The sequence below is a fragment of the Neolamprologus multifasciatus genome, chromosome 1 (assembly GCF_963576455.1).
Source record: "Neolamprologus multifasciatus chromosome 1, fNeoMul1.2, whole genome shotgun sequence".
Taxonomy (NCBI): Eukaryota; Metazoa; Chordata; class Actinopteri; order Cichliformes; family Cichlidae; genus Neolamprologus; species Neolamprologus multifasciatus.
Genome location: NC_140439.1, coordinates 37456497 through 37480031, shown reverse-complemented (window position 1 = coordinate 37480031; position 23535 = coordinate 37456497). Strand labels below are relative to the sequence as shown.

The 23535-nt window shown below is 42.5% G+C and overlaps 1 protein-coding gene across 1 annotated transcript in view; it reads left to right on the top strand.

Moving 5' to 3' along the window:
* fhod1 (formin homology 2 domain containing 1) overlaps positions 1-23535 on the top strand; it is a 56144-nt gene that overhangs the window by 10651 nt on the left and 21958 nt on the right. The window contains 4 exon segments of the mRNA XM_085161417.1: positions 3385-3491; positions 6947-7150; positions 22219-22399; positions 22483-22548. Coding sequence (XP_085017543.1) covers positions 3385-3491; positions 6947-7150; positions 22219-22399; positions 22483-22548 — 558 coding nt within the window.

Here is a 23535-nt window from a genome sequence, read left to right as displayed (position 1 = left end):
TTACACCATCAGTTTAAAATGTGGAGGTGGGCCTCCTCCGCCTCCTCCGTGCAGCTCCAGGCTGATGGGGAGGATCTGTGTTGTTGGAGAAGAAGAATGTGGACCAGCAGGTCTAGAGTCTGACACTCAAAAGCAGACCTGATGTGTTTGATAACTGATTATTGTACCTGGCCACGGCTCTGCTACAAACACGCTGCCAGGCCGAGCAGGGCGGCTATAAATAGACATGAAGCTGATGTGGATCAGACCCTGTTTACTGTTTGAGAGAGTAAAAAACACATTCCTGTTGCATACTGCCCCAGCAAACACAGAGCGTGTGTGACCTGTTGGGTCGGTTTTGTAAAGCAACTTTCTGTCACATGTAAATAAAATCAGTGAAAGTGCAGAAAGCACTGATCCTAAAGGAGGGAGGGGTTAAACAGCCATTTCTAAAATAAACAGAATAACATCTGACGCGAGCAGCGTTCATGTTTTACAGCTGACGGTACGACGGCTGAATAACTGATTATCCAACAGCACAAATGTCTCACATCAGCTCCAGAGGTTAGTCGTGGAGTTCCCCAGGGTTCTGTGCTGGGACCATTTATTTTCACTGCCTAAGGGAAGAATGTATAACATGAAAGCGCTGCGTGCATTTCCATTGTTCTGCAGGTAATGCCTTGTTATATTTAGCAATACAACCAGATACACAAGTCAGTTAAATTGCAGACATGTTTTAAAGACAAAGCGTGAGATGACTCCTGTTTCCTGCTGCTAAACTCAGATTCAATTGAAGTTACTGTATTTAACCTCAGAAACACATCGACTAATCTGATGGCATTACACTGGCCTCCGTTAACACTGCAAGGAACCTTTGAGTCACTTTAATCAGTGTCTCCTTCAACAAACACATTAAACAAATATGCAGGACTGCTTACTATAAACATTAGAAACCTCCCGTGTCTCTAATGTTATCATTTACATTCTGGAAAACTACTCGTGAGTTATCAAACGGTAATATTAAAGACCTATTAGCATCATATTATTCCTACATTTCCCTACATGGCTGTTCAGTTTCAGACTGTGGGCTTTCTTGTGGTTCTTAGTGAGAAAAGTAGAACAGGAAGCAGACAGGCTGTGAGGATCAGTTGACCCTAAACCAGGGGTGGGCAATCTCAGTCCACGAGGGCCGGTGTCCTGCAGGTTTTAGATCTCAACTTGGGGCGATCGTGGCTCAAGAGTTGGGAGTTCACCTTGTAATCGGAAGGTTGCCGGTTCGAGCCCCGGCTCGGACAGTCTCGGTCATTGTGTCCTTGGGCAAGACACTTCAGACACTTCACGATGGCGCGATATGGCAGCCTCGCTTCTGTCAGTCGGCTCCAGGGCAGCTGTGGCTATAACTGTAGCTGCCTCCACCAGTGTGTGAATGGGTGGATGACTGGGTGTGTAAAGCACTTTGGGGTCCCTAGGGGGGACTAGTAAAAGCGCTATACAAATACAGACCATTTACCATTTACCTTGGGTCAACACACCTGAATCACATGATTAGTTCGTTACCAGGCCTCTGGAGAACTTCAGGACATGTTGAGGAGCTAATTTAGCCAGTTAAATCTGCTGTGATGGTTCGAGGACACATCTAAAACCTGCAGGTACACCGGCCCTCGTGGACTGAGATTGCCCACCCCTGCCCTAAACTCTCCTCTAGGCGCGTAAGTAAAGGAGTTGTGTTGAATAATGTCTTGACTTGAAACATACTCAATCATCCAGGTAAATAAATCCCAAAAAGTTGATTCTGTTCATCCAGACGTAACATTTTCAGTGGGAGAAAATCGTTTTGTCACTGAGCCAAATGACGTCTTCAGTCTCAGCTGACTGCAGGTTTCCAACCTTATAAACAGAACATTTGCACGATGACTGAAACCAGCAGCACTGAATGAACAATGGGCTGTGAGGTCAGTTCGTTGATCATTAATATGCAAATTCTCATGAACATTGATCAACAACCACTGATCAATGTTCATGAGTCCCATTCACAGAGAGTTGGGGAATGGCTGCAATCACAGCATGTAAGATGGTGACAGATGGACCCTTAGGCCCCCTCCTCGATTCAGAGATGGTCTTTCCCTTTTCACGTGAATGGCCTCCTTGACTCCGCCCTCAAACCAGCGTTCCTCCCTGTCCTCATCATTGAAAGAGTGTCCACTGGCCTGTAGGTGTAAATAGGTGAAAAAATGGTTTCAGTCATTGTGTGAATGTCCTGTTTATAAGGTTGTAAACCTTCAGTCAGCTGAGCCTGAACAAATCACTCGGATCAGTGATGAAACGTTTCTCCCACTGAAAACACTGCGTCTGAACGATGTTGGTGGATCTGCACCTTCCTATAATATAAAGTGTCCTGAGATGCCCATTGTTATGATTTATATAGAAGTACAATAGAGTTGTTATACGGTCCAGCTTTATGATAGTCGTGGTTCATTCTTGATAATTCGCTTCTTTGTCTTTATTTTTTCCACTCAGCCAGAATATTTACATGTGATGTAAATTCAGTAAAATTCTGCAGGAACGACGGTGGAGGAATCGCATTTGTTTGAGCTAAAGCACAACAGTCGAGTGTTTTCTGCCGCTGTTTGTTTTGACAGCGTTGTGTCTTATTACATTACATTGATACACCAGGACTCCATTGTTTTTAACAAGAATATAATAAATATATTGGAGTATAAATGGCATTTCTCTCTGACGCAGGACAACATGGATCGATATGATCTTGGAGTAAATCGACGTCAGGAGTTTTTCTTGTCCTGTGGCTTTAGAGTTGACACAAAATAGAAGTCGCAGCCAAGCATCAGCTCTACAGCTGTCCTACACTGTGCTGTAAATAAATGCATGAATCAATCATCCAGAAAAGCTGTTATTGATCAGCTAATTGAAGTTGGTGGCTTAAATTTTGGCGAGTTTTTGCATAAAGCGTGACTCCTGATATTGGAGGATTGTTGTATTTGCCATAAATGTGACTGTTTTCAGTCTGATTTATTCGGACAGCAGGTGTCCTCGCGTTAGTTACCAAATCTCAAAATGTCTTCAGCTTTATGAGGCTAGACGATCATTTAGAAATCTGGGTGCAGCTTTAGTGTGAGACTCATCCAGATTAGCCAATATCCAGGCAGATTACTTTCTCCCACATGAATATGGAGGCAAAGATCCAGACCTCATCGGTTAAACCGGTCGAGTCAGTTTTGTTTGTTTGCAGCAGCGGCTGCAGGATCTGTTTCTACTGACACCGGAGATCAGTGTCCCTCGCTCTGCCTCGGCTTTTCACACACAAACTAATCTGTTCACAGCTGAGCTGTCGTGAGTCAGCATTGGTTAAACTTGATCTTCACATATGTCTGTCTGTGTGTCCATCAGCTGGAAGACTGCACCCTCCAGCTGTCTCCCAGTGGAAACTATCTGGACCTGGACTCTTCTCTGGCTGAGCAGCGAGACGAGCTGGAGAGCTTCTATGAAGATGTGGCGTAAGAAAAGCTTTAGTGTGTCTGTGTGTGATTGTCTATTTTTAACATGTGTTTTTATTGGAACATGACTCATTAATGCTGCAGCCAAACGCGTCATGCAGAGACATGCTGTCCTTGTAACCCCACAAACAGAAAAAAGAAGCACTGGACCCACAGAGACCCCCCTCACCCACCTGCATCCCGCACCAAAACAAACGCTGTCAACAACATACTCAAATATTAAAATAAAATAAAAAATAATACGGGGAAAACTAGCCAAGTTAAAATAAAGACACAGCTTATTTTTATCCTTTTTATAAAACAATAGTAGTTCACGATTACTCATTATAATACACTTTATGTAATTTAAAGTACTATTGATATTATTCATTTTAATTATGTTCATATAGTACGTGTGTAACATTCATTGTTTAGTAAAAGTTGTTTACACGTTTAGTGATAAATAAGTGAAAACAGTTTTTGTCGTCGGGCGCTTTAGACGCTTTGCTCGCTGCAGGCAGCAGCTTCATACTGACCGGCTGCCCGAGAACGTACGTGCCTCAGAGGATAACGATGATGCCTAATTGTGACATCAGCTAAGATGCATTGGAATAATTTAATCTTATTCTGTATATACTCTTGCCAACACTTTCTTTAAAGGTGTAAAACATTCTGGGGTCAATTTTTAAAAAAGGCAGGTGTGAAATGTGAAAGTGAGATCACAGGAAGTACCATTTTAAATTTAATTATTAAAGATGATTGCTATTTTATTTTATATAAAAATATATAATAATTTTAAAATATACATCTGAAGCTCAGAGGTCCAGAGTGATATTTAGAATCCCTGTGCACGTAAACATTGTCAGAAACATGGCTTTAAATCACTCTGTATGGCATCATCGCTTTGACCTTCGGATCCATCTGTTGACCTTGAAGGTGATATTTTAAATTTTTACTTTTCACATGTTGCCAACAGACGGCACGCTTGTAAGTTGTCGTCAATTTTCAGCCAATAAATCATGAAGTTAACCACAAAGACCTCGGGGGATGGAGGCCATTGTTTAATCAATTGTTAACATGACCCCGCTCGTCACCGATCAAAACCTTTCCAGGTATCGTGTCTACAGACAGGAGCACCAAAAACACAGCTTCCTTGGTAGAGGTAATAAAAATATGAATAATCAAAATAATGGATAAAAGGAGTAAAAGAAGCCAGCTGCCGTTAAACCCCGAAGAAGAGGAAACTGTGTCACAGAATTCATAGCGCGGCCCAGCTCAGTTTCCAACAATGGCGGCAGCTAGTTAGTTTTAATATTACTCTTATTATTCTTTCTGGGTCACAAAATAAACGTTTAACATATTTTCAGGTGAGAATGTAGCTGTGTAAACCTCAAATATCTGCTCAGTTTATCAAGACACCACATATTTTCAAAAGCGCTCCGACGTTTTCGGAGACATCTGTTACCAACTAGCTCGATAGCTAGCCGGGGGCTAGGCTCAGGAAACGGGACCCGTAACTTCTAGAAGCTGATGGAGGCTTTAGAGCCACACTTGTTCAAACTGAGAAACTCCTGATGTTTCCGTTAATGCTCGAAAGAATGTAGAAGAAATGTAACTGTGCCGCTTTAGACAGTAATCAGACTACAGTAACTACGAGCATTCAATAGTGATTTGGGTTTGGAAGGTGAGAAGTTACAGCGCTGCGCACAAAAACAATAGAAATATATCCGTGTGAGCTGCCAGGTACAGACTTTCAGATATGTATTATTGCTAATTAGGGCTGCCACGATTGGTCGACTAGTCACGATTACATCGACTATCAAAATCGTCGACGACTGATTTTAATAGTCAACACGTCGTTTGAAGCTTTGTAAGATCACAAAAGACAGGAATAAGTAGTAGGATTTAAGAGTGTAATAACGGACTGAAACAGAAGATGGCAGCACTGCATGTACAAGGATGCCAGCTGCCGTTAAACCCCGAAGAAGAAGTAGCGCAGCCCAGCTCAGTTTCCAACAATGGCGGCAGCTAGTTAGTTTTAATATTACTCTTATTATTCTTTCTGGGTCACAAAATAAATGTTTAACATATTTTCAGGCGAGAATGTAGCTGTGTAAACCTCAAATATCTGCTCAGTTTATCAAGACACCACATATTTTCAAAAGCGCTCCGACGTTTTCGGAGACGTCTGTTACCAACTAGCTCGATAGCTAGCCGGGGGCTAGGCTCACTAGAGCCGTGAGAACACCGGACTCCGGCAAATCGTTTTCAAACCCACCGCCGCCTTTCACTACTCAGGTTAAACATGATATATAAGTCACTTAGATAACTTAAAAATGTTATTGTTTGGCTTTTTTAGTATTTTATTTGTTCCTGAGTAAATCGGTTTGGCTGAGATTAAAGTTATAGTTTTTACACAGCTGAATAAATGTCAAGCAGACAGCTGATTATCAGAAGTGTGAGATGAGTCCCGTTATATTTTAGATAGTAAGGCATTTATTAAACTTCACCGAAACAATCTGCAAATTTCATTACAATTTAATAAACTATCATCTTGTCTTTATTTTTAGTTAGCACATACCTTAAACACTTAAAGCTGTAAGCTAATGATAGTTATATAAGAGCAGATGCTGCTGGTGCAATAAGCTGTACGTTTTACGTCCAATGGATGATGATCTGATTAGTCGACTAATCACAAAAATAATCGGTGACTAGTCGACTATCAAAATAATAATTTGTGGCAGCCCTACTGCACACCTATGGTTGGTTTCCCTAGCCCGATGCAGGTCTTTGGACTGTGGGAGGAAGATGGAGTATCTGGGTTCAAATCCAGGCCTCAGACTGGACCTTCTTTCTGTGAAGAATCACATTCATTTCAGTGATGTGGAACTGAAACACACACATTGTAGCTGCTTGGTGACTGTGTGTGTCCAGCAGTTTAAACTCTGTGCGTTGCTGTAAGAGCGTCTGAAAAACGTATTCCTCTTTTAGCCTCCAGACAAACACGCCCACCTTTACATCTTCCCTTCTCCCATTTCTCCTTCTTTCTCGCTCTCATTCTTTCCATACCTTCATGCTGTCGTTCTTTCCATACTCTAATCCCAGCATGCCGCAGTCTGACTGTATGTGGAAACTTAGCTGTTCTGGGATCACCTCAGACCAGCTGTCTGCACACACTGATCACACTGACAGTGGATCAGGACTCCTTGTAGAAGAAGTCTTTGCCTTTAGTTATGAAAACTGCACTCAGATCTGATAAAACCCACTTTGGAGGTTCTTCTTCCATCGTCTTTACCGACTCGGTGTTCTCTTAAATATGCCAAATCGGGACTCTGAGTGCCATGTCCCTCTCGTACGATGATTCGATTACACAAAAGTTAATCTGGTTAGATGTCTGTCACTGCTCTGACTGAACCTGAACTCTGAGTCGTGACTGTTTTTATTCTGAACTCAAACGGTTTCTTATTTTTCCACAGGAAAGGAAGGAAGCCCATCCTGATACTGAGGACTCAGCTCTCTGTTCGTGTTCACTCCATCCTGGGTAATTATGTCCTCAGAGTCTTCTGCTTTACTTTTTCCCTCCGTCCTCTCCTGCAGCACAGGAGTGATGACTCAGGGGAAACTCTCGCCATCTTCCACCACAGTGACGTGTTGCACTCAGCTGGGAGGATTTCCTCTCTGTGAGTCTGCAGCTTAGAAAATACAGCGGTTACTTTCTCCACATGAAGTGGAGCTCAGGTTTAGAGTTTTACTCGGCTGTTGTTTTATTTGTTGAAGGTGCTGAACACCGGGAAAGGTTAGCAGTAGCTCCTCTGACGCTTGTTTAGAGGGATCAGAGGTGTCCTCTGAGCAGGCTGCTGGAAGGCTGAAAGTCTTTAAAAGCCTCACGGTTTTAAGTGCATTTTGGGAAATGTAGTTTCCTGCAGACTGACCCCACAGGCTCACTGCTGCATGTAAATGTGAGTAAGACAGGATTAGCATGACTCTTCTCACTTCAGGCGAGCTCCAACTAAAGTCTGACACTGCAACATTTTTAAGACCAGAAAAAAATCTCCCATTGAGGTTTCCTTGGAAACGGATCGGCTTGAGAAGACGAGCTCCTGTCCGGACTCGTCCTGGTTACGTTTACAACAGGAGGAGGAGCGCAGGCATGAGTGTCAGGACTATATTAGGACATATTGTGGATCTCCTGATATCACTCATTTCATCCAGCGGTTTCCTCACAGCAGCCTCGTTTATCGTCGATTTCATCTTCAGAAACAAAAGGAAGTCGTGGCTCCTGCTTGCCTCGTTTCAGTCCCGAGGAGTGTATTTAACAAGCGAGAGTAATGCTACCGCAAGTCATGTCGAGGTTAAAGTCGGAGCTTTGTGGTTTGTACCGTCTTAGATCCCTGCAGTAACTCACGCTGAATGCAGGAGCTGGTTGGGATCTTCAGGCTTTCCTTTTCACCTGTACCTTACTAACATGGCACCAGCTATAAACTTAGAGTGCAAACTTGTCAGTGAACTGTGCATGTACGGAGTTGGTGATGCAGGAAGTATTTAAATGTTCTGATACTTTTCTGTGCATAAAATTAAACTCATCGCTTTGACGCTGCTGAAATCACAGAAACCATCAGGAACACCTGTGAAGTCATCTCCTTTATTAGGCTGCAGGACAGCAACTTTAAACTGGATCCATTTAAATATTAAGTTTAGCTGTCACCAGTGGGAGTGTTTACCTCGAATGAAAAGGTTTTTTTAATCCGCTCTGTGCTCTGTAATCACCAGATTGATGATTTTCTGCAGTATGAACCTCTTGTCTTATTTGCAGCAGTGTTACATTTTTCTTTTTATGTTCTTTATAGACTTTTTCTATGCAAGTGCTTTCTATCTAACATTCACACATTTGTAGTAACTCTGGGTTAGTTATCCTTGTCCAAAGATATTTGGCATCAAATCAACCCACCAACCTTCTGATTAGCAGATGACCTGCTCCGCCTCCTGAGCTGCAGCCACCCAGGATGCAGGGATTAGCAGAGAAAGATGATAACCACTATCATCGCACCGTTATCTCAAATATGATTTTAGGTTTTGTCAAGCCAGCTAACACAAGGAGAGCCTGACTGTGTTGAACATCAGTCTACCCCTCTGATTTATTTAGTTAAATGTTTTCACATAAACCAGTTTATATCTGAGCTCACTGGGAAAGAACGAGTGAAGCGAATCAGTTATCAGTCACGGCAGTATGAGCACTTTCTGTACATCCTGTGCTTTGATCGATCTTTTCATGCCATCTCTAAAAGCTTCCCTTTGCTCTCGTTTCCTCTACTCACTGCGTGCCTGGTTATATTCCTTCTGTGACCTCTGACCTCTGAGTTTTAAACCTCCACAGTCAGGTCAAACCTGTTTGTTTAGTTATTTTCCTCAAAGCTACCAGATATAAGTTTTAAACTTTAAGGTTTCTCATCTGTCAGCACCGTGATGGAAGTGACACACCTACTCGCAGACTTAAAGACGACCTGGCGCGGACTATCAGGATGTGGTGGGGGGGCAAGCACAGAGTAAAGGAAGGCACATTTTGAGGCCTTAGCTTGGCACAAGTTTAAAGAAACTGTGCCTTCCTCTAATTAATCGCTGCCAGCGCACCATCCGCTGCACACACTGATGGATCCAAATCAAACACAGCCACCGGGCTGCAGCAGGTGCATGCTGGGTGTGGCTGCGTGCTGAACGCCTCATAGACCGACTCATGACTGGTAATCATCAGAAATCCCCGCGGAGCTCAGTGAGGGGCTGAGCCTGCAAATATTTAACTTTTTATTGTTTGTAAACAAAGAGGCTGAGTGCTCTATTTATACTCTATTGTTTGTTGTTGTTTATAAACGGAGAGCGCCGTTTAAAGTGCTTCAGCCTGATCGTTTAAAGACCGGCACTCTGGGTTCTGCAGGTTAATGAGTCTCATCTCTGGACACCAGCTGGCTTTTTCTTCTTAGTCATGTTGTTTAATTGTGAGTCAAACAGGAAGTCATTTATGTAACGCTATTAGAGGACCCTACTAGAATAGCTCTGCGTGAGTCACAGATCATAATCCTCCATAATCATCTTACTTTGGGCCTTGCTCTGAGTTCATCCTTTGTCTGAAATGAGCCAGTTTAGCCCCGCCCACTTTAAATTAACTTTCTGATTGGCTCTCACTTTCTGGTGTTCAAGTGGAAAAAGAGACATGAACATTAAATGAGGCCATATAAGGACATGTATAAGAGATCTGCTTTTATTGTTGGTCACTTTGTTGTATTTGCCGTCTGTCAGGAACACATTTGGGGACCCGTTGTCCCGGTTTCCAGCTTTATATTTTTAGTCTCTGACTAGTATATAGTAGCTTTGCACACTTTGCTCCTCATAAATAAAATAAAACTTTATTTTATACTGAACCTATCAGTTCATTCTGTCTGAAATAAGCAGTTTTAGCTCCTCTGCCTTTAAGAGAACTTCCTGAGGACGATATTAGGGACGTCAATATTTCAATATGAGAATGATGTATATGCAAAGAAGTAAATGCATATTAGGCGGGGGTTGTCCATGTTAAAATAAGGACAGTGTCTGTTTATACACCACAGAGCAGTTTGTAAATCTATATTTATAAATCTGTGGGTGTCGTCAACAGTGTTGGTCAAGTTACTTGAAAAAAGTAATCAGTAACTAATTACTGATTACTTCCCCAAAAAGTAATCCCATTACTTTACTGATTACTTATTTTCAAAAGTAATTAATTACTTAGTTACTTAGTTACTTTTTTAAAAACGATTTACAACCTGAATAGGTGATAAAGTGATAGATCTTTCAGCCCAATTCTACTTTTTCTGCATAATCATCATACAAAATGTAATCAAATGGAAAAGTCTCTTTTTAAAACTTGTTTTATTAGTTTTAATCTTTTAACTTTATGCATCAAGCAAAAATTTAATTATATGCAACATTCTCTGACTGGAAGAAATTTGTTTAACATTTAAACCTATTTTCTGCACATTCCAGCACATAAAATAAAATATTTTTGTGTTTACACTCAGTCTTTCAAATAGATGCAAGTAAAACACAGCAGAAAATAAATAAAGTCAAAGACTAGCGGTCCTGTTGCTCTATTTTCACGTGTAAAGCAGGAGTGGGGTAGGCGGAGGTTTACCCTGGTGCAGGTGTGCAGCGGTCAGTGGAAGAATCCGCGAGTTTCTCTGTGAGTTTCCCATTACGTCGTAGCTACTCGGAGCTTGCTCGGAAGTTTAGGGGTTTTTCGCTGTAAAAAGAAGTTTTCTTCCCACGCACAACGGACACTAATGTTTTTGTCACTTTTTATGGAATAAACTCAAAGTAAGGTCAGTACTTCCACGCTTTAAACGCTGCACGCTCATACTCTCTCTGCACTCGATATATGATCCATTGTTGATCTGCACACAGCTGTTGTCACGAACGTCGCACTCGCTTACGTCACTGTCATGAGACGCAAAAAAATCACGGTTTTAGTAACGCAGCGTTCCTACGGGAAAGTAACAGTAATCTAATTATCGTTTTTGCAATAGTAATCCCTTACTTTACTCGTTACTTTAAAAAAGTAATCAGATAACGCGTTACTGCCCATCTCTGATTGTCAAAGAATTGGGAGTTCGTCTTGTAATCGGAAGGTTGCTGGTTCGAGCCCTGGTTCAGACAGTCCTGGTCGTTGTGTCCTTGGGCAAGACACTTCACCTAACGCCTACTGGCGTTGGCCAGAGGGCCCGATGGCGCGATATGACAGCCTCGCCTCTGTCAGTCTGCCCCAGGGCAGCTGTGGCTACAACTGTAGCTGCCTCCACCAGTGTGTGAATGTGAGAGTGAATGAATAGTGGTATTGTAAAGCGCTTTGAGGGGACCCGAAAAGCGCTATATAAATGCAATTTATTATTATTATTATTATTATTATTATTATTATTTCTGCAGTTCGATCCTGATGTGGTGTAAATGGAAATTTGGTTGCGTGTTTGCGTTCACATCGCGGTCTAAAAGCCTCCCTGTGGTTGTTACTTAAAACCTTTCCAGAGTCGTGTACATCAGTTTGAGCTTCTTCACATTGTCTGTATTCACTGAGCGGATTCGCCTCGTCTGCACTCTCGCTCTGCGTGTGGCTGATTATTTATTGTTGTTGACTGTGTCTTGGCTTTGGGCACGATGGTTGTTTAAAATGGTCTTCCGAGCTTCTCGGCGGTTCACTGAACACTTCTGTGTTTGTAGCTGTTTTCATCCCAGCAGACCAAAGCTCCACTCTGGTTTTGGGGTTTTTATTTTTAGCCCTTTTCTGCCCTTATCTGCGCCTGTGGTGTTGCTGCTCGCAGCAGCTGGACACGCCAGCGTCAGAAAGAACGGAGCCGGAGGTAGAAAGCCTTCGCTTTCATTTTCTTGTTTTGTTAGTTAGTTTTGAAACAATGCTGGAAAGTTCTGCAGGCAGAGTGAGAAACGGGAGAGATCAAATGACCCAGAGGACATCCGGAGACAATCGCACTCATAAACTACACATAACTGTGTTTAGTGGCGCTGTGTTTTGCCATAAACTCATCATTAAAATGCATTCTTCAAAAAGCTTCCAGCTGTAGATGGAGTTCTGTTCAGAAGACCAGTGCGTCTCTGTCGTCTCTGTTTTGCATCATTCTGACACAAAAAGTGTCATTTTCATTTTCTTTAAGGCGTTTTTGAAACAATCAGGTTCTGCAGGCCGAGTGTGAAACGACCTCAGGGGATCCAGTGACTGTTAAATGACACCGAGGAGCCCTGAGATTCATCAACTACACTTAGTGTCTCTTTAATTGTTATGCATCTTTGTTATTGTGTGTCTTCGAATCTCAGGATCCTGTGAAGAGCTTCAGACTTGGTTGTTGGAGGTTTCCATGTGTTTGTTGAGATCGGTGTCCGTTTCTCTGGTAGCTGCTGAGGTCTGACTTCAGTTGGTCAGAATCTCCTCTCCTGGAAAATGCTGAACTTTCCCAGAGTTCCCACTGTCAGCCACTTATTCCCTCCCTCCTTCCCGTGCTGCCTGGCATGACCCCACCCTTCCTGCTCCGGAGGGGATTTCCCAGAATGTGTACTCCTTGGAACCCTCGCTGTGATTTGTGAGCTATCCGTCCTCGCTGGAGTGACAGAGCTTACCTTTTGTTTCTCTCTGCTTCTTCTTCTGTAGAACCAGTCTTATTATCCATTTCTTTATGAAGTAAAACAGCACTGCAACACGACTGTTCTGGGATCAGTTTGAAGCCCACAGGAGGAGATTAACACGTTACGAGGACGCCACGTTCTTCCACTGGGACCCTCGGAGGGTTCAGACCTGGTTTCAGGGTTTAGGTTAGACACAGATTCAGGTTTAAGTTTAACTGCTGTAAACTTACAGGTAAAAACATGTGTGCGTTTCTTTTTGTTCACCTGTCTCAACCTGAACCTTAAAGTCACATCTTGACAAGACTCTACACGAAGCTCATGGTGCCATTTTTCCAGCAATGCTGTGTGTCTGTCTGTGTGTCCTGTTGGCTCGCGGCGTGATGATGTCATCAATAATGCACTGACTGTGCTTCCTTCCCTGCTTTGTGGCGGCTGCCTGGATCTTGACACACTTACACGGCGTTCCTGATCATGAGTTCAGATCACATTTTGTTTATTACCAAATCTTCTAAAACTGTTTCTCTGTAAAGGCCAAGATGACGTCTTTGACTTTGTGAGGAAAATGAAAAAGCATCAAAGATTCAGAGGAAAGAAAAAATCACCAGATATGTCACTTAAAAATAAAATGTTTATTTCATTTCATAATAATTGTACATTTCAAACAGAGTCTGGGCTGTGTCGGCTCTAAATATACTCTGAGGTTTGCAACCAGCCATTGTTTCCTTCTTGCAAAGAGTCTTTGTCGATGTCAGAAATAGAATAAAGTGCCACTCAGTCATCAGAACAAAACAATGGCAAAGGAAAAACATCAAATCTTCACATCTGCAAAGCTAAAAACATCCCAGAAGTGAATGTTAGCCTGATATGATCTCAGAGTTTGCTCATTAAATTCATTAAACTCCGGTCTTTACTTCCTTGATGGATCTTTTGTCTATACTAAGTTAAATTAGGAACGTGTCCCTGTTTCCAAAACCCAAAAATGTTCAGTTACCTGTCGCGTGGGAGAAACAAAGCATTAAATCTTATTGTCAAGAAGCTAAACACAATTATTTGACTCCTTCTAGCTGAACAGCTGATTGACAAGCTTCCTTTTCTTCTAGTTTAAACAAAATTATTTGACTCGTGTTCAGCGTGAGCTCCACGCCATGCAGTCAGGCGAAAACTACAATCATGGCTTCTCTGAGATCACATGCCTTTGCTTATATTGATACTTTTTATAGTAAATTATGCTTTTGAAGTTTTCAGTTAGCTTCTTCCCTTTTGGTCTTGGACTCGATTAGCAACGCTGACACTAACAGGAAATACCACGCTGAGATAATGTAGCTCACTTCCTGTCTCCACGGGACAAACACAGGAATCCTTCCAAGTGTCCCTCTGTTTCAGTCATCGCTATCGCGCTCGTTAATCAGCTCAACGAGGGCCCTGCTGTTGCAGTCTGATGGGCTTTATTTATGAGGAACGCTTGAAAAATAAATCTCTAGAAATGTGTTTTTGTCTCCGTCAGACGGATGTAAACAAGCTTTATTTACACATAACAAGAATCGCTCATGTTCTGCTACATCTACTCGCCGCTGCCACACCGACAGCACCGTTTGACCTCTTCCCGTTGTGTCCCTCTGCCTGTCTGACGTTTCCTTCGACTCAAAGAAGACTCCGATGGTCGTTAGCGAGTGCAGTTCTTCAGATCCGCGGTTCCGACCTGCTGTATCCGCATTCAAACAGATGCACTGATTAACACTTCAGCGGGCCTGATTCACAGGGAGGAAGGTGACATTTACCAGGGAATAAACAGAAAATCAAACAAAAGCAGCTGAAGGAAACAAAAACAAGAGAAACTTCTGTGAAAGGGACCCGACTCACTGCTTCAGCTGGACTGCTGAATGACCGTCAAACCAAATGAGAAGTTACTAAAGCCGACATGGTGCACAGCAAATTGGAGACTCAGCAGGGAATCCAGCATGCTAATGTGAAAGAGCACGGGATGTGAACCGGAGACTGCAACACTGCCTCCGCTCCAAAGTGCCGTAATCACACAAACATGAAAAGAACTTTTCCAGATGATAAAATATGTTTTGTAAAATTCGGGACTTCGGGACAGACCGGACAGCCTGTCAGTTACAGCTTGTTCCACAGAGACGTTATCATTATACCGTGTTCATATTACTACTAGACAGACCTACACAGTTACAGTCTGCATTCCACAGATGTCTCTGTGAATCTGCACATCAGGCTGGACTGTAGATTTAAAGCAGTGCTATAAATCAAGCTTCAGATTTGGCCTCATATTAACATGTCTGACTTCTTAAAGACTTCAAGAATATTAAAAAACCTTAAATTTGATTCATAAAGTTGTAAATAATGTTTCCAGTCTGCTGTTTCAGTCTAAACCTCACGATCATATAAAACAATGTGATAGTTTGTAGCTAAAAACCAACAGACATCCAGTGAGATGATTCTGTAGTTCTTACATTCAACTCTTAAAATACTTTTTGGTTTTTTTTGTAAATAAAATCCAACAAAATAAGAGCTGAAATGTGTCCGAGGTTCTCAGTAAGTTTCACATCAGGTCAGACGGATGTAAGCAAACCAGTGGGTCAGCTGATTGTAATTTATTTGTTTTGTTTTTTGTATTTCACCTGTTTATTTATTTCCCTGCTGCCAGCGTGAGGGTGAAACAGACTTGAAATGATTTTCTGTTTGCTGTCAGAACGAGTTGGTCTGATCTTGGTGGAAAAGCAACATGAATCCTTCGCCCTTCACACAGTCTAAGTGTGGGAGTTCAGTCAGGACGGAGGAATTTCAGCTGCTGCGTCTGCGCCGCATCATAAAGCAGTTATAGCTCTCTATAATCCCGGGCACGCTCCCTCGGTGCTCGGCCGCGGCAGTGAAACTGTGGCTGTCTGGTGGCCATCTTGGGTCAAAAATGGGTGTCTGAGTGACTTGCGGTCCTGTGAGAGACAGAAGTAACTTTTAGCATTTTATCTTGAGCTGCTGTCAACGGGTGCTAACGTTCTCGGTGACAACAAATAATCTTGGATAAGCTACGAGGAGCTCACACGTTTTCACCTGATACACAGCATGCAGTGTGCTTCGTTACATCGAAGCTCTGCAACAGTTGAAGATACACACGAAAGCTGAATACAGCAGACTGAACGGTTCTTTAAACTCAGGTCCAAAGCGGGACCGTGTCCACTGCACATATCAGATTAAAAACGCCTTCAAAAGTCTTTGGAGCAAAATGGCATGCAGCATTAAATGGCTCACAAGTCGTAGCTGTTTGTTAGCTCAACAGGTTTAAAGAGCTGATCTGAGGTCAGTACAGGAGAACTGTTCCAGTTCGCTCCTTCATCTCTTCATCACGTTAGAAATGTGATGGAAAGCTGTTTATATGTGATAAACTGCAGGTGCAAGCAGGAAATGTCTGTCTATATAGCGGGACACAACCTCATTTCCTGTGCAGACAGGAAGTAGAAAGACATAATTGGAGGTGGAACCACTTCCTTGTTGCTATAACAGATCAATACTTTTGCTCCATAATTGAAGGAAATATTAAGTACTGATTCTGGAGAGTAAACAGAAACTGCTGGTTACTCAAACGGGCTCCAGGATATTTTGGGATTTTTAGCTGTAACTCAGTCATGAAGTTATTCTAGCGGAGTGCCAAAAATAGAAATGTAGAGGAAAATAAGCCGGATTAAATGCATCCCATCAATCATCTCAAGGCGTTGATTGTTGGTTTTATTTTGGCGGGGTTGTGTTCTTCTGTTAGTATTTGCAGGAAGTATTTGTTGTTTGTTGGGAGCTAAAGCTGACCAGCTTTTTTTCATCCTTAAATATCTGACTGTGGATCTACCAGCTGGGTGTCAGGTTACAGTAACGTTGTTTTAAAGTGGTATTTATTACTGCGGGAACGGAGATCAGCACATTACAGGTGAAGTGTTTTCGGGGTGGAACTTGTGTGGCTTAAGTTACTCGGTTGTTGTTGTTGAGGGGGGGGTACTGAAATACTAATGCGAAAATTGACCAGGGGCTGTGACTTCCCGTTGATCCTGTTCGTGTCGCCGGGCAGGTTTCAGGGTCATTGACAGGGTAAGTGAGTCTGTAGAGGCTTGCAGGTGTGACTGCAGCTTTGTGGGAGAGGCGGTTGGACTGTATTTGACTCAAATTGCCGGAGTCTTTCACATTTTTCTTACCGCGCGTCTTTGATGTTGGGTTTCCATGTAACTGTGCAGGCGGCCGCCTGATGGTTATCTTTGTTAATGGTCTGCAGCAGTGAAGTGCAGTGCTTCCAGAGGGCGGACAGCCCAGTCTGACCCGGGTCAGAATATTACCCGAGTCTTAATGTGAGCTACAGAACTGCAGCTCCCTGTGTCAGTAAACAAGCCCGGCTTTCTCTGCTGACTCTCTGTGAGTTCAGGATTCATGCTCTTAGTACGCCTTCAGCATTAGGCTAACATATTGTTGGTGGGATCAAGTACAGGAGCATGTTGGGCCTGAGCTGTGACACAGGGCGGCGTCTTCCTCAGCCAGTCATTAAAAATATGACACATCTTCTAATATTCGTAGTACATAATTAAAAGTATTGAACGCACACATAGGTGAGAGCACAGCCTGGATCACGTGACCCTGAATCCTCCCTTACTTATGCTGCAATATGTGTAGGCTGTTCCCATGATGCACTGTTTCTTTTTGACTCTATGAGTTTACACACCACTCTGCAGGTAATCATCAGTTATTATTCATCTCTGGCTCTCTTCCACAGCCTGTTTTCCTTCTCTCACCCCAACCAGTCACTTCAGATGGCCCCGCCCCTCCCTGAGCCTGGTTCTGCTGGAGGTTTCTTCCTGTTAAAAGGGAGTTTTTCCTTCCCACTGTCGCCAAAGTGCTTGTTCATAGGGGTTATTTGATTGTTGGATTATTCTTTGTATTATTGTTGGGCAGGGGTGTCCAACTCCAGTCCTCGAGAGCTGCTGTCCTGCAGCTTGCAGATGCATCCTTGTTCTGACACGCTTGAATTAAATGAATGGCTTGTTACCAGGCCTTTGCGAACCTAATGGCATGCTGAAGAGGTAACCCAATCATTTGATTCAGCTGTGTTGGAGTTGGGATGCATCTAAAAGCAGGCCAGTAGCTCTCGAGGACAGGTGTTGGCAAACCCCTGCTGTAGGGTCTCTACTTTATAATATAAAGCACTCTGAGGAGACTGCTGTTATTTTTGTGCTCTATAAATAAAACTGAATGACTGTCCATAATGACTGATATGAAGATGACCAGTATTGGTTCCCTCAGCAAACTGGAGCTCGAGTGGCTCCTGTGACTCTGTGGTGAAGCGAACACTCATCCCTCTGACGTCATCTCTTTTATTTTTGGCTCTGTGGTGAAACACTGGAGCGGTTGTGAAATATTTTAGGACTTGTTTCCATTCAGCTCCATCTTTTTCATCCCAGATGTGCAGACTGACTCTGGGCTGATTGGAGCCTTTGTTTGAAGCCTCAGAGCTGCAGGAGGCCGTCGGGGCGGACGTTGGTAAAGCTCCTCAGATTGAGCTTTATTTGTGTTCGTGTCCGCTGACAGGAACTCTGCAGCGCCCCCCCTCCCCCCGCCTGCCTGCGTCTGCACCTCTGTAATCTCCCTCACTCTGTTTGTCTGAAATATCACCAACTATTCATCTGTCGGCTGTAATTTAGTTTGAAATGATAAGTCACCTCTGCCCACTGAGGAGTTTCAGTTGAGCCTCTGAAATGTTGCTTAAACACACCAGCTGCAGCTTTAATGTGAGACACAGGAGCAAAGTTTGGGGAAGAACAAATCATCCCACTGCAAACCATCAGAGATCGGTGATTGTGTAACCGAGGGACTTCTGCAGGAGGTGTTCCTTGTCCTGGCTCTGATTCTCTTTCCATCGTGGATGTTGGTTACCAACCAGCAGCTCCTAAAGAAATCAGGGTCACAGTATGCTGTAACCAGCTGACCAATCAGAACAGCTGGAGCTTTTCAGATGTCGTCTTAAAGAGACAGGAGCTAAGATAAGAGATGGCCCCTGAGCGTGACCATTCAGGTTTATCTTCTAGGGGTGGGGGAAAAAATCGATACTGTGTAGCATGGTGATATTTTGTTTGCTAATAATGTATCGATACAGAGACAGCAGAAATCGATATTTTGTTACAAAAAAGGTTTTTGTGCTATGACTTCATGTTGATCCTTTTTCTGAGCAAGAATCCTGACATTCCTTCACTGTCCAAATGTGACAGTTTACTTATTTTAATTTAAGACATGTTTTATTTTAATTAAGTTTAAAACTTTTTTATTTAATGTAAAATTATATTTTGTTTTAATTTACTTTCAAATTCTTCAGTTGCTGAAGGGGCTGCATAGTTTTCATAAACTGCATAGTTCAGAATAGCTATAATTGTACCAGATGGTTGATTCAGTTAAGTTGGACTAGACTGTAATACAAACCGTTCAGTTTGTCAACAATCAAACTGAAATGAGACAAAGACTGAGTGTGAGACTTTGATATTAGGCAAGGCAAGGCAAGTTTATTTGTATAGCACAATTCAACAACAAGGTGATTCAAAGTGCTTTACAGAGACATTAGAAACAAAAACAAATAAAAAGCATGATTTAAAATTGATTAAAACAAGCAAACAAACTAACTAATTAACAAACAAACAAACAAACAAAACAGTATATAAAATCAAAACAGATAAAATCAGAACAGTAGATAAAATCAGTAGTTAAAATGTAAGTTTTGAGTGCGGATTTGGTGCTTTATTCAAATGCAGCTGAGAACAGGTGAGTCTTCAACCTGGATTTAAATAAACTGAGTGTTTCAGCTGATCGGAGGCTTTCTGGGAGTTTGTTCCAGATATAAGGAGCATAAAAGCTGAATGCGGCTTCTCCGTGTCTGGTTCTGACTCTGGGAACTGATAAAAGACCGGATCCAGATGACCTGAGGGATCTGGAAGGTTCATACTGGGTCAGGAGGTCACTGATGTATTTTGGTCCTAAACCATTCAGAGCTTTATAGACCAGCATCAGAACTTTAAAGTCTATCCTCTGACGGACAGGCAGCCAGTGTAAAGACCTCAGAGCTGGACTGATGTGGTCCACTTTTTTGGTCTTAGTGAGGACTCGAGCAGCAGAGCTCTGAATGAGCTGTAGTTGTCTGACGGATTTTTTAGGTAGACCTGTAAAGATGCTGTTACAGTAATCAAGCCTACTAAAGATGAATGCATGGACTAGTTTTTCCAGGTCCTGTTGGGACATCAGATCTTTTATCCTTGATATATTCTTGAGGTGATAGTAAGCTGATTTTGTTATTGTCTTAATGTGTTTTTCTAAGTTTAGGTCTGCATCCATCACTACACCCAAATTTCTCGCCTGGTTTGTGGTTTTTAGGTGTATAGACTGAAGTTCTCTGGTGACCTGTAATCGTTTTTCTTTGGCGCCAAAGACTATTACCTCAGTTTTGTTTTTGTTTAGCTGGAGAAAATTGTGGCACAACCAGTCATTAATTTCCTCAATGCATTTACCAAGAGCCTGTACAGGGCCTCGGTCTCCTGGTGACATTGTGATATATATTTGTGTGTCATCTGCATAGCTATGGTAGTTTATTTTGTTGTTCTTTATAATCTGTGCCAGTGGGAGCATGTAAATGTTAAACAGAGGAGGTCCCAAGATGGAACCTTGGGGAACTCCACATGTGATACTTGTCTGCTCAGATGTGAAGTTACCTATTGATACAAAGTATTTCCTGTTTTCTAAGTATGTTTTGAACCAGTTTAGTACAGTTCCTGAAAGACCTGTCCAGTTCTCCAGTCGTTTGAGTAATATGTTGTGGTCAACTGTATCAAATGCTGCACTGAGATCCAGTAAAACTAAGACTGACATTTTTCCACTGTCTGTATTCAGACATATGTCATTAAACACTTTGGTCAGAGCGGTTTCAGTGCTGTGGTTCTGTCTAAAACCTGACTGGAAGGCATCATAGCAGTTATTCTGTTTTAAGAAGTAATTGAGCTGTTGAGAAACTGCTTTTTCAATGATCTTACTTAAAAATGGGAGATTTGAGATCGGCCTGTAGTTGTTCATTTGTGTCTTGTCAAGATTGTCCTTTTTTAGTATAGGTTTTATTACAGCCGTTTTTAGTGATTCTGGAAACACACCTGATAATAAAGAAAAATTGACGATCTGTAACAGGTCTGACTCTAAAGTCTTTGAGACCTTTTTGAAAAAACTTGTTGGCAGGACATCTAAACAGCAAGAGGAGGAGTTCAGTTGACCTAAGATGTCCTCCAGGTCTTTGCTGTTAATAGGGTGAAACTGTTTCATGGTGTTTAAACAGTTTTTCGGTGGACACAGTACATATTCTGGATCTGCTGTTGATGTACCAATTGCTTGTCTAATCTTTTGGATTTTTTCTGTGAAGAATTTGGCAAAGTCATTGCAGGCCATGGTCGAATGAAGTTCAGCTGCCACTGACACAGGAGGGTTTGTTAGCCTGTCAACTGTAGAAAATAAGACCCGAGCATTATGACTGTTTTTGGTGATGATGTCAGAGAAGTAGGACCTCCTTGCACTCCTCAGTTGTAAATTATAATTGTGAAGTTTCTCTTTATAGATGTCATAATGAACCTGGAGGTTTGTTTTTCTCCATCTGCGCTCAGCTTTCCTACACTCTCTTTTTTCATTTTTCACTAGTGTGGAGTTTCTCCATGGAGACTTTTTCCTTCCAGAGATAACCTTCACCTTAATGGGAGCAATTGTATCCATTACATTTAACATTTTAGCATTGAAGCTATTGACGAGCTCATTGACTGAACCTCTGGACAGGTCAGGTGTTAATGGGAAGACCTGGTTAAATATCTCACTACTGTATTCAGTTATACACCGTTTTGTGATCACTGCTGTTGATATATTTGTGTGGGCTGAGATTTTACTTTCAAAGAAAACACAGTAATGATCAGACAGGCCCACATCAGACACAGTAACCTTTGAAATGCTCAGGCCCTTGGAGATCAGCAGGTCAAGAGTGTGTCCTCTATTATGTGTGGGCTCTGTTACATGCTGAGTCAGCCCAAAGTTGCCCAGAGTGTTACTCAGGTCTTAGATAAAATGAATATTGATAAAGTTTACCTTTATGTACAGAATCTGAATATCGCAAAATATTTTAAAAAATCGCAATAATATCGTATCGTGCGTTAAGTATTGTGATAATATCGTATCGTGGGATGTATGGTGATTCCCACCTCTATTATCTTCTATGTCTGTACGCATGCGCAACAGAAAATACGCCCGAATTACAGTCATGTCCAAGATTTTGTGGCCATTTTTGCCTTTTGGACACCTGCATAGTGGATTTTTTATTTTTTAAATCAATTAAGATGTGACTGAAAACAGATTTTCACCTTTAAATTAAGCAGTTTAGTCCAAGTAGTGCTGGTAGCTGGTAGAAGCTTTCAAAGCTTCATAATATTTCTGGTGGAAACCCCAATGTCAACTCTGTCACCATCTTAAAACCAGGACTCACAACAAACACACAACATCCTCTATCTTGTTGTTGTTGTGATTGTTGCCATGCCAACTGCAGGCTGGCTATTACGTGTACAAACTCAGTGCAGATGCAAACCGATGAAAGTGGCCGTTGCAGGCGCGTGTCCTCACTTTCCCCGCAGGTGTCGGGAATCGCTCCTGCGACGCTTTCTCCTGATTGTGCTGACGAGCAGCTTTTCTGGATGGCTCCGTCAGATTTAGAAATGTCACGCCGTCCGGTGAAATATTTCTCCAGCCGTTTAACGTCAGGCTGCAAAGCTGTTCGTCACAAGTTTCTATTAAGCCCCTGTTATTTCTGCAGGGCTGGCGTCACTGCAGCGCCGAGGGCGATGGAGGAAACGTGTCCCTCCACGCTCGTCCACCTGACGTCCGTCTGAAGAAAACTCTGTGCACGATTGTGTTTTGATAACGTGCAAACATCCCTCGTCATTAAAGAGGCTCTTAACTGTCTGACGTGTAAACACTGAACTTCCTTGTTTTGGTTGGATGTCATGGCTGCCAGCTTAGCCAATCACACTTGTATAAAATCGATCAGTCAGTATTTGTGTACGAGCGGCTGCTGGTGACCGCGGCCCATTCAGGAGTGCTTTATGTTTATGTGGCTGTAGCGACGTACACCTCCCGTGACTTCCTCCCTCTGCGATAGGCTGCGTGTTTGTATTTATTTCTGTTTCATATCCTTTTTTTTTTTTTCCTTGCTTTGATTTGTGTTCCAGAGTCAGTTTCTCATGAACTCTTATAATCAGTTCTGTTTCTCTACTTTCACTCAAACCGTCTCCAGTTTATTTAGCTTCAGCATCAGATTGAGATTATTTCCCAGAGCTCTTGAGGAATAGAGGAGACGTCTCCGAGCACGATGCTGATACGTTTCTACTGTCCCAGACAGTGTTGACCTTTAAGGTCAGTACTCTGAGTGGACACACAAATCGCATTGCAACCAAAGATGTCTGACTGGTATATAAAAGATGCACGCAGCTCTCAGGTGCATGCGAGACCGAAGCACAAACTTAGACGAGCTGTAACAGAAAGCAGAGTTATTGTCAGATAATTGTTCCTAAAACATGGTGTGGAGGTCCGGTGCAGAGGTGTAGCAGTTACAGCGGCACCATCAAAGCAGCCAAGCCCTTAAATTTAAGATTTAACCAAAACGGGTGTTTTAAAAATGTCCTGTTGTGATTAAAGTGGAAACTATGCATTTATTTTGTACCAGGCTATAAATATGCTTTTTAATGCTGAAGTTGGATTTTTTTGGAGTCTGTGGGGATTGACTCATTTTTGGTGCCAGTCTCGAGAGGCCTGAGCCTGAAGGCTCACACGTGGTTACGAGGCCGCCTGCAGGACAGGGGGCAGTGTT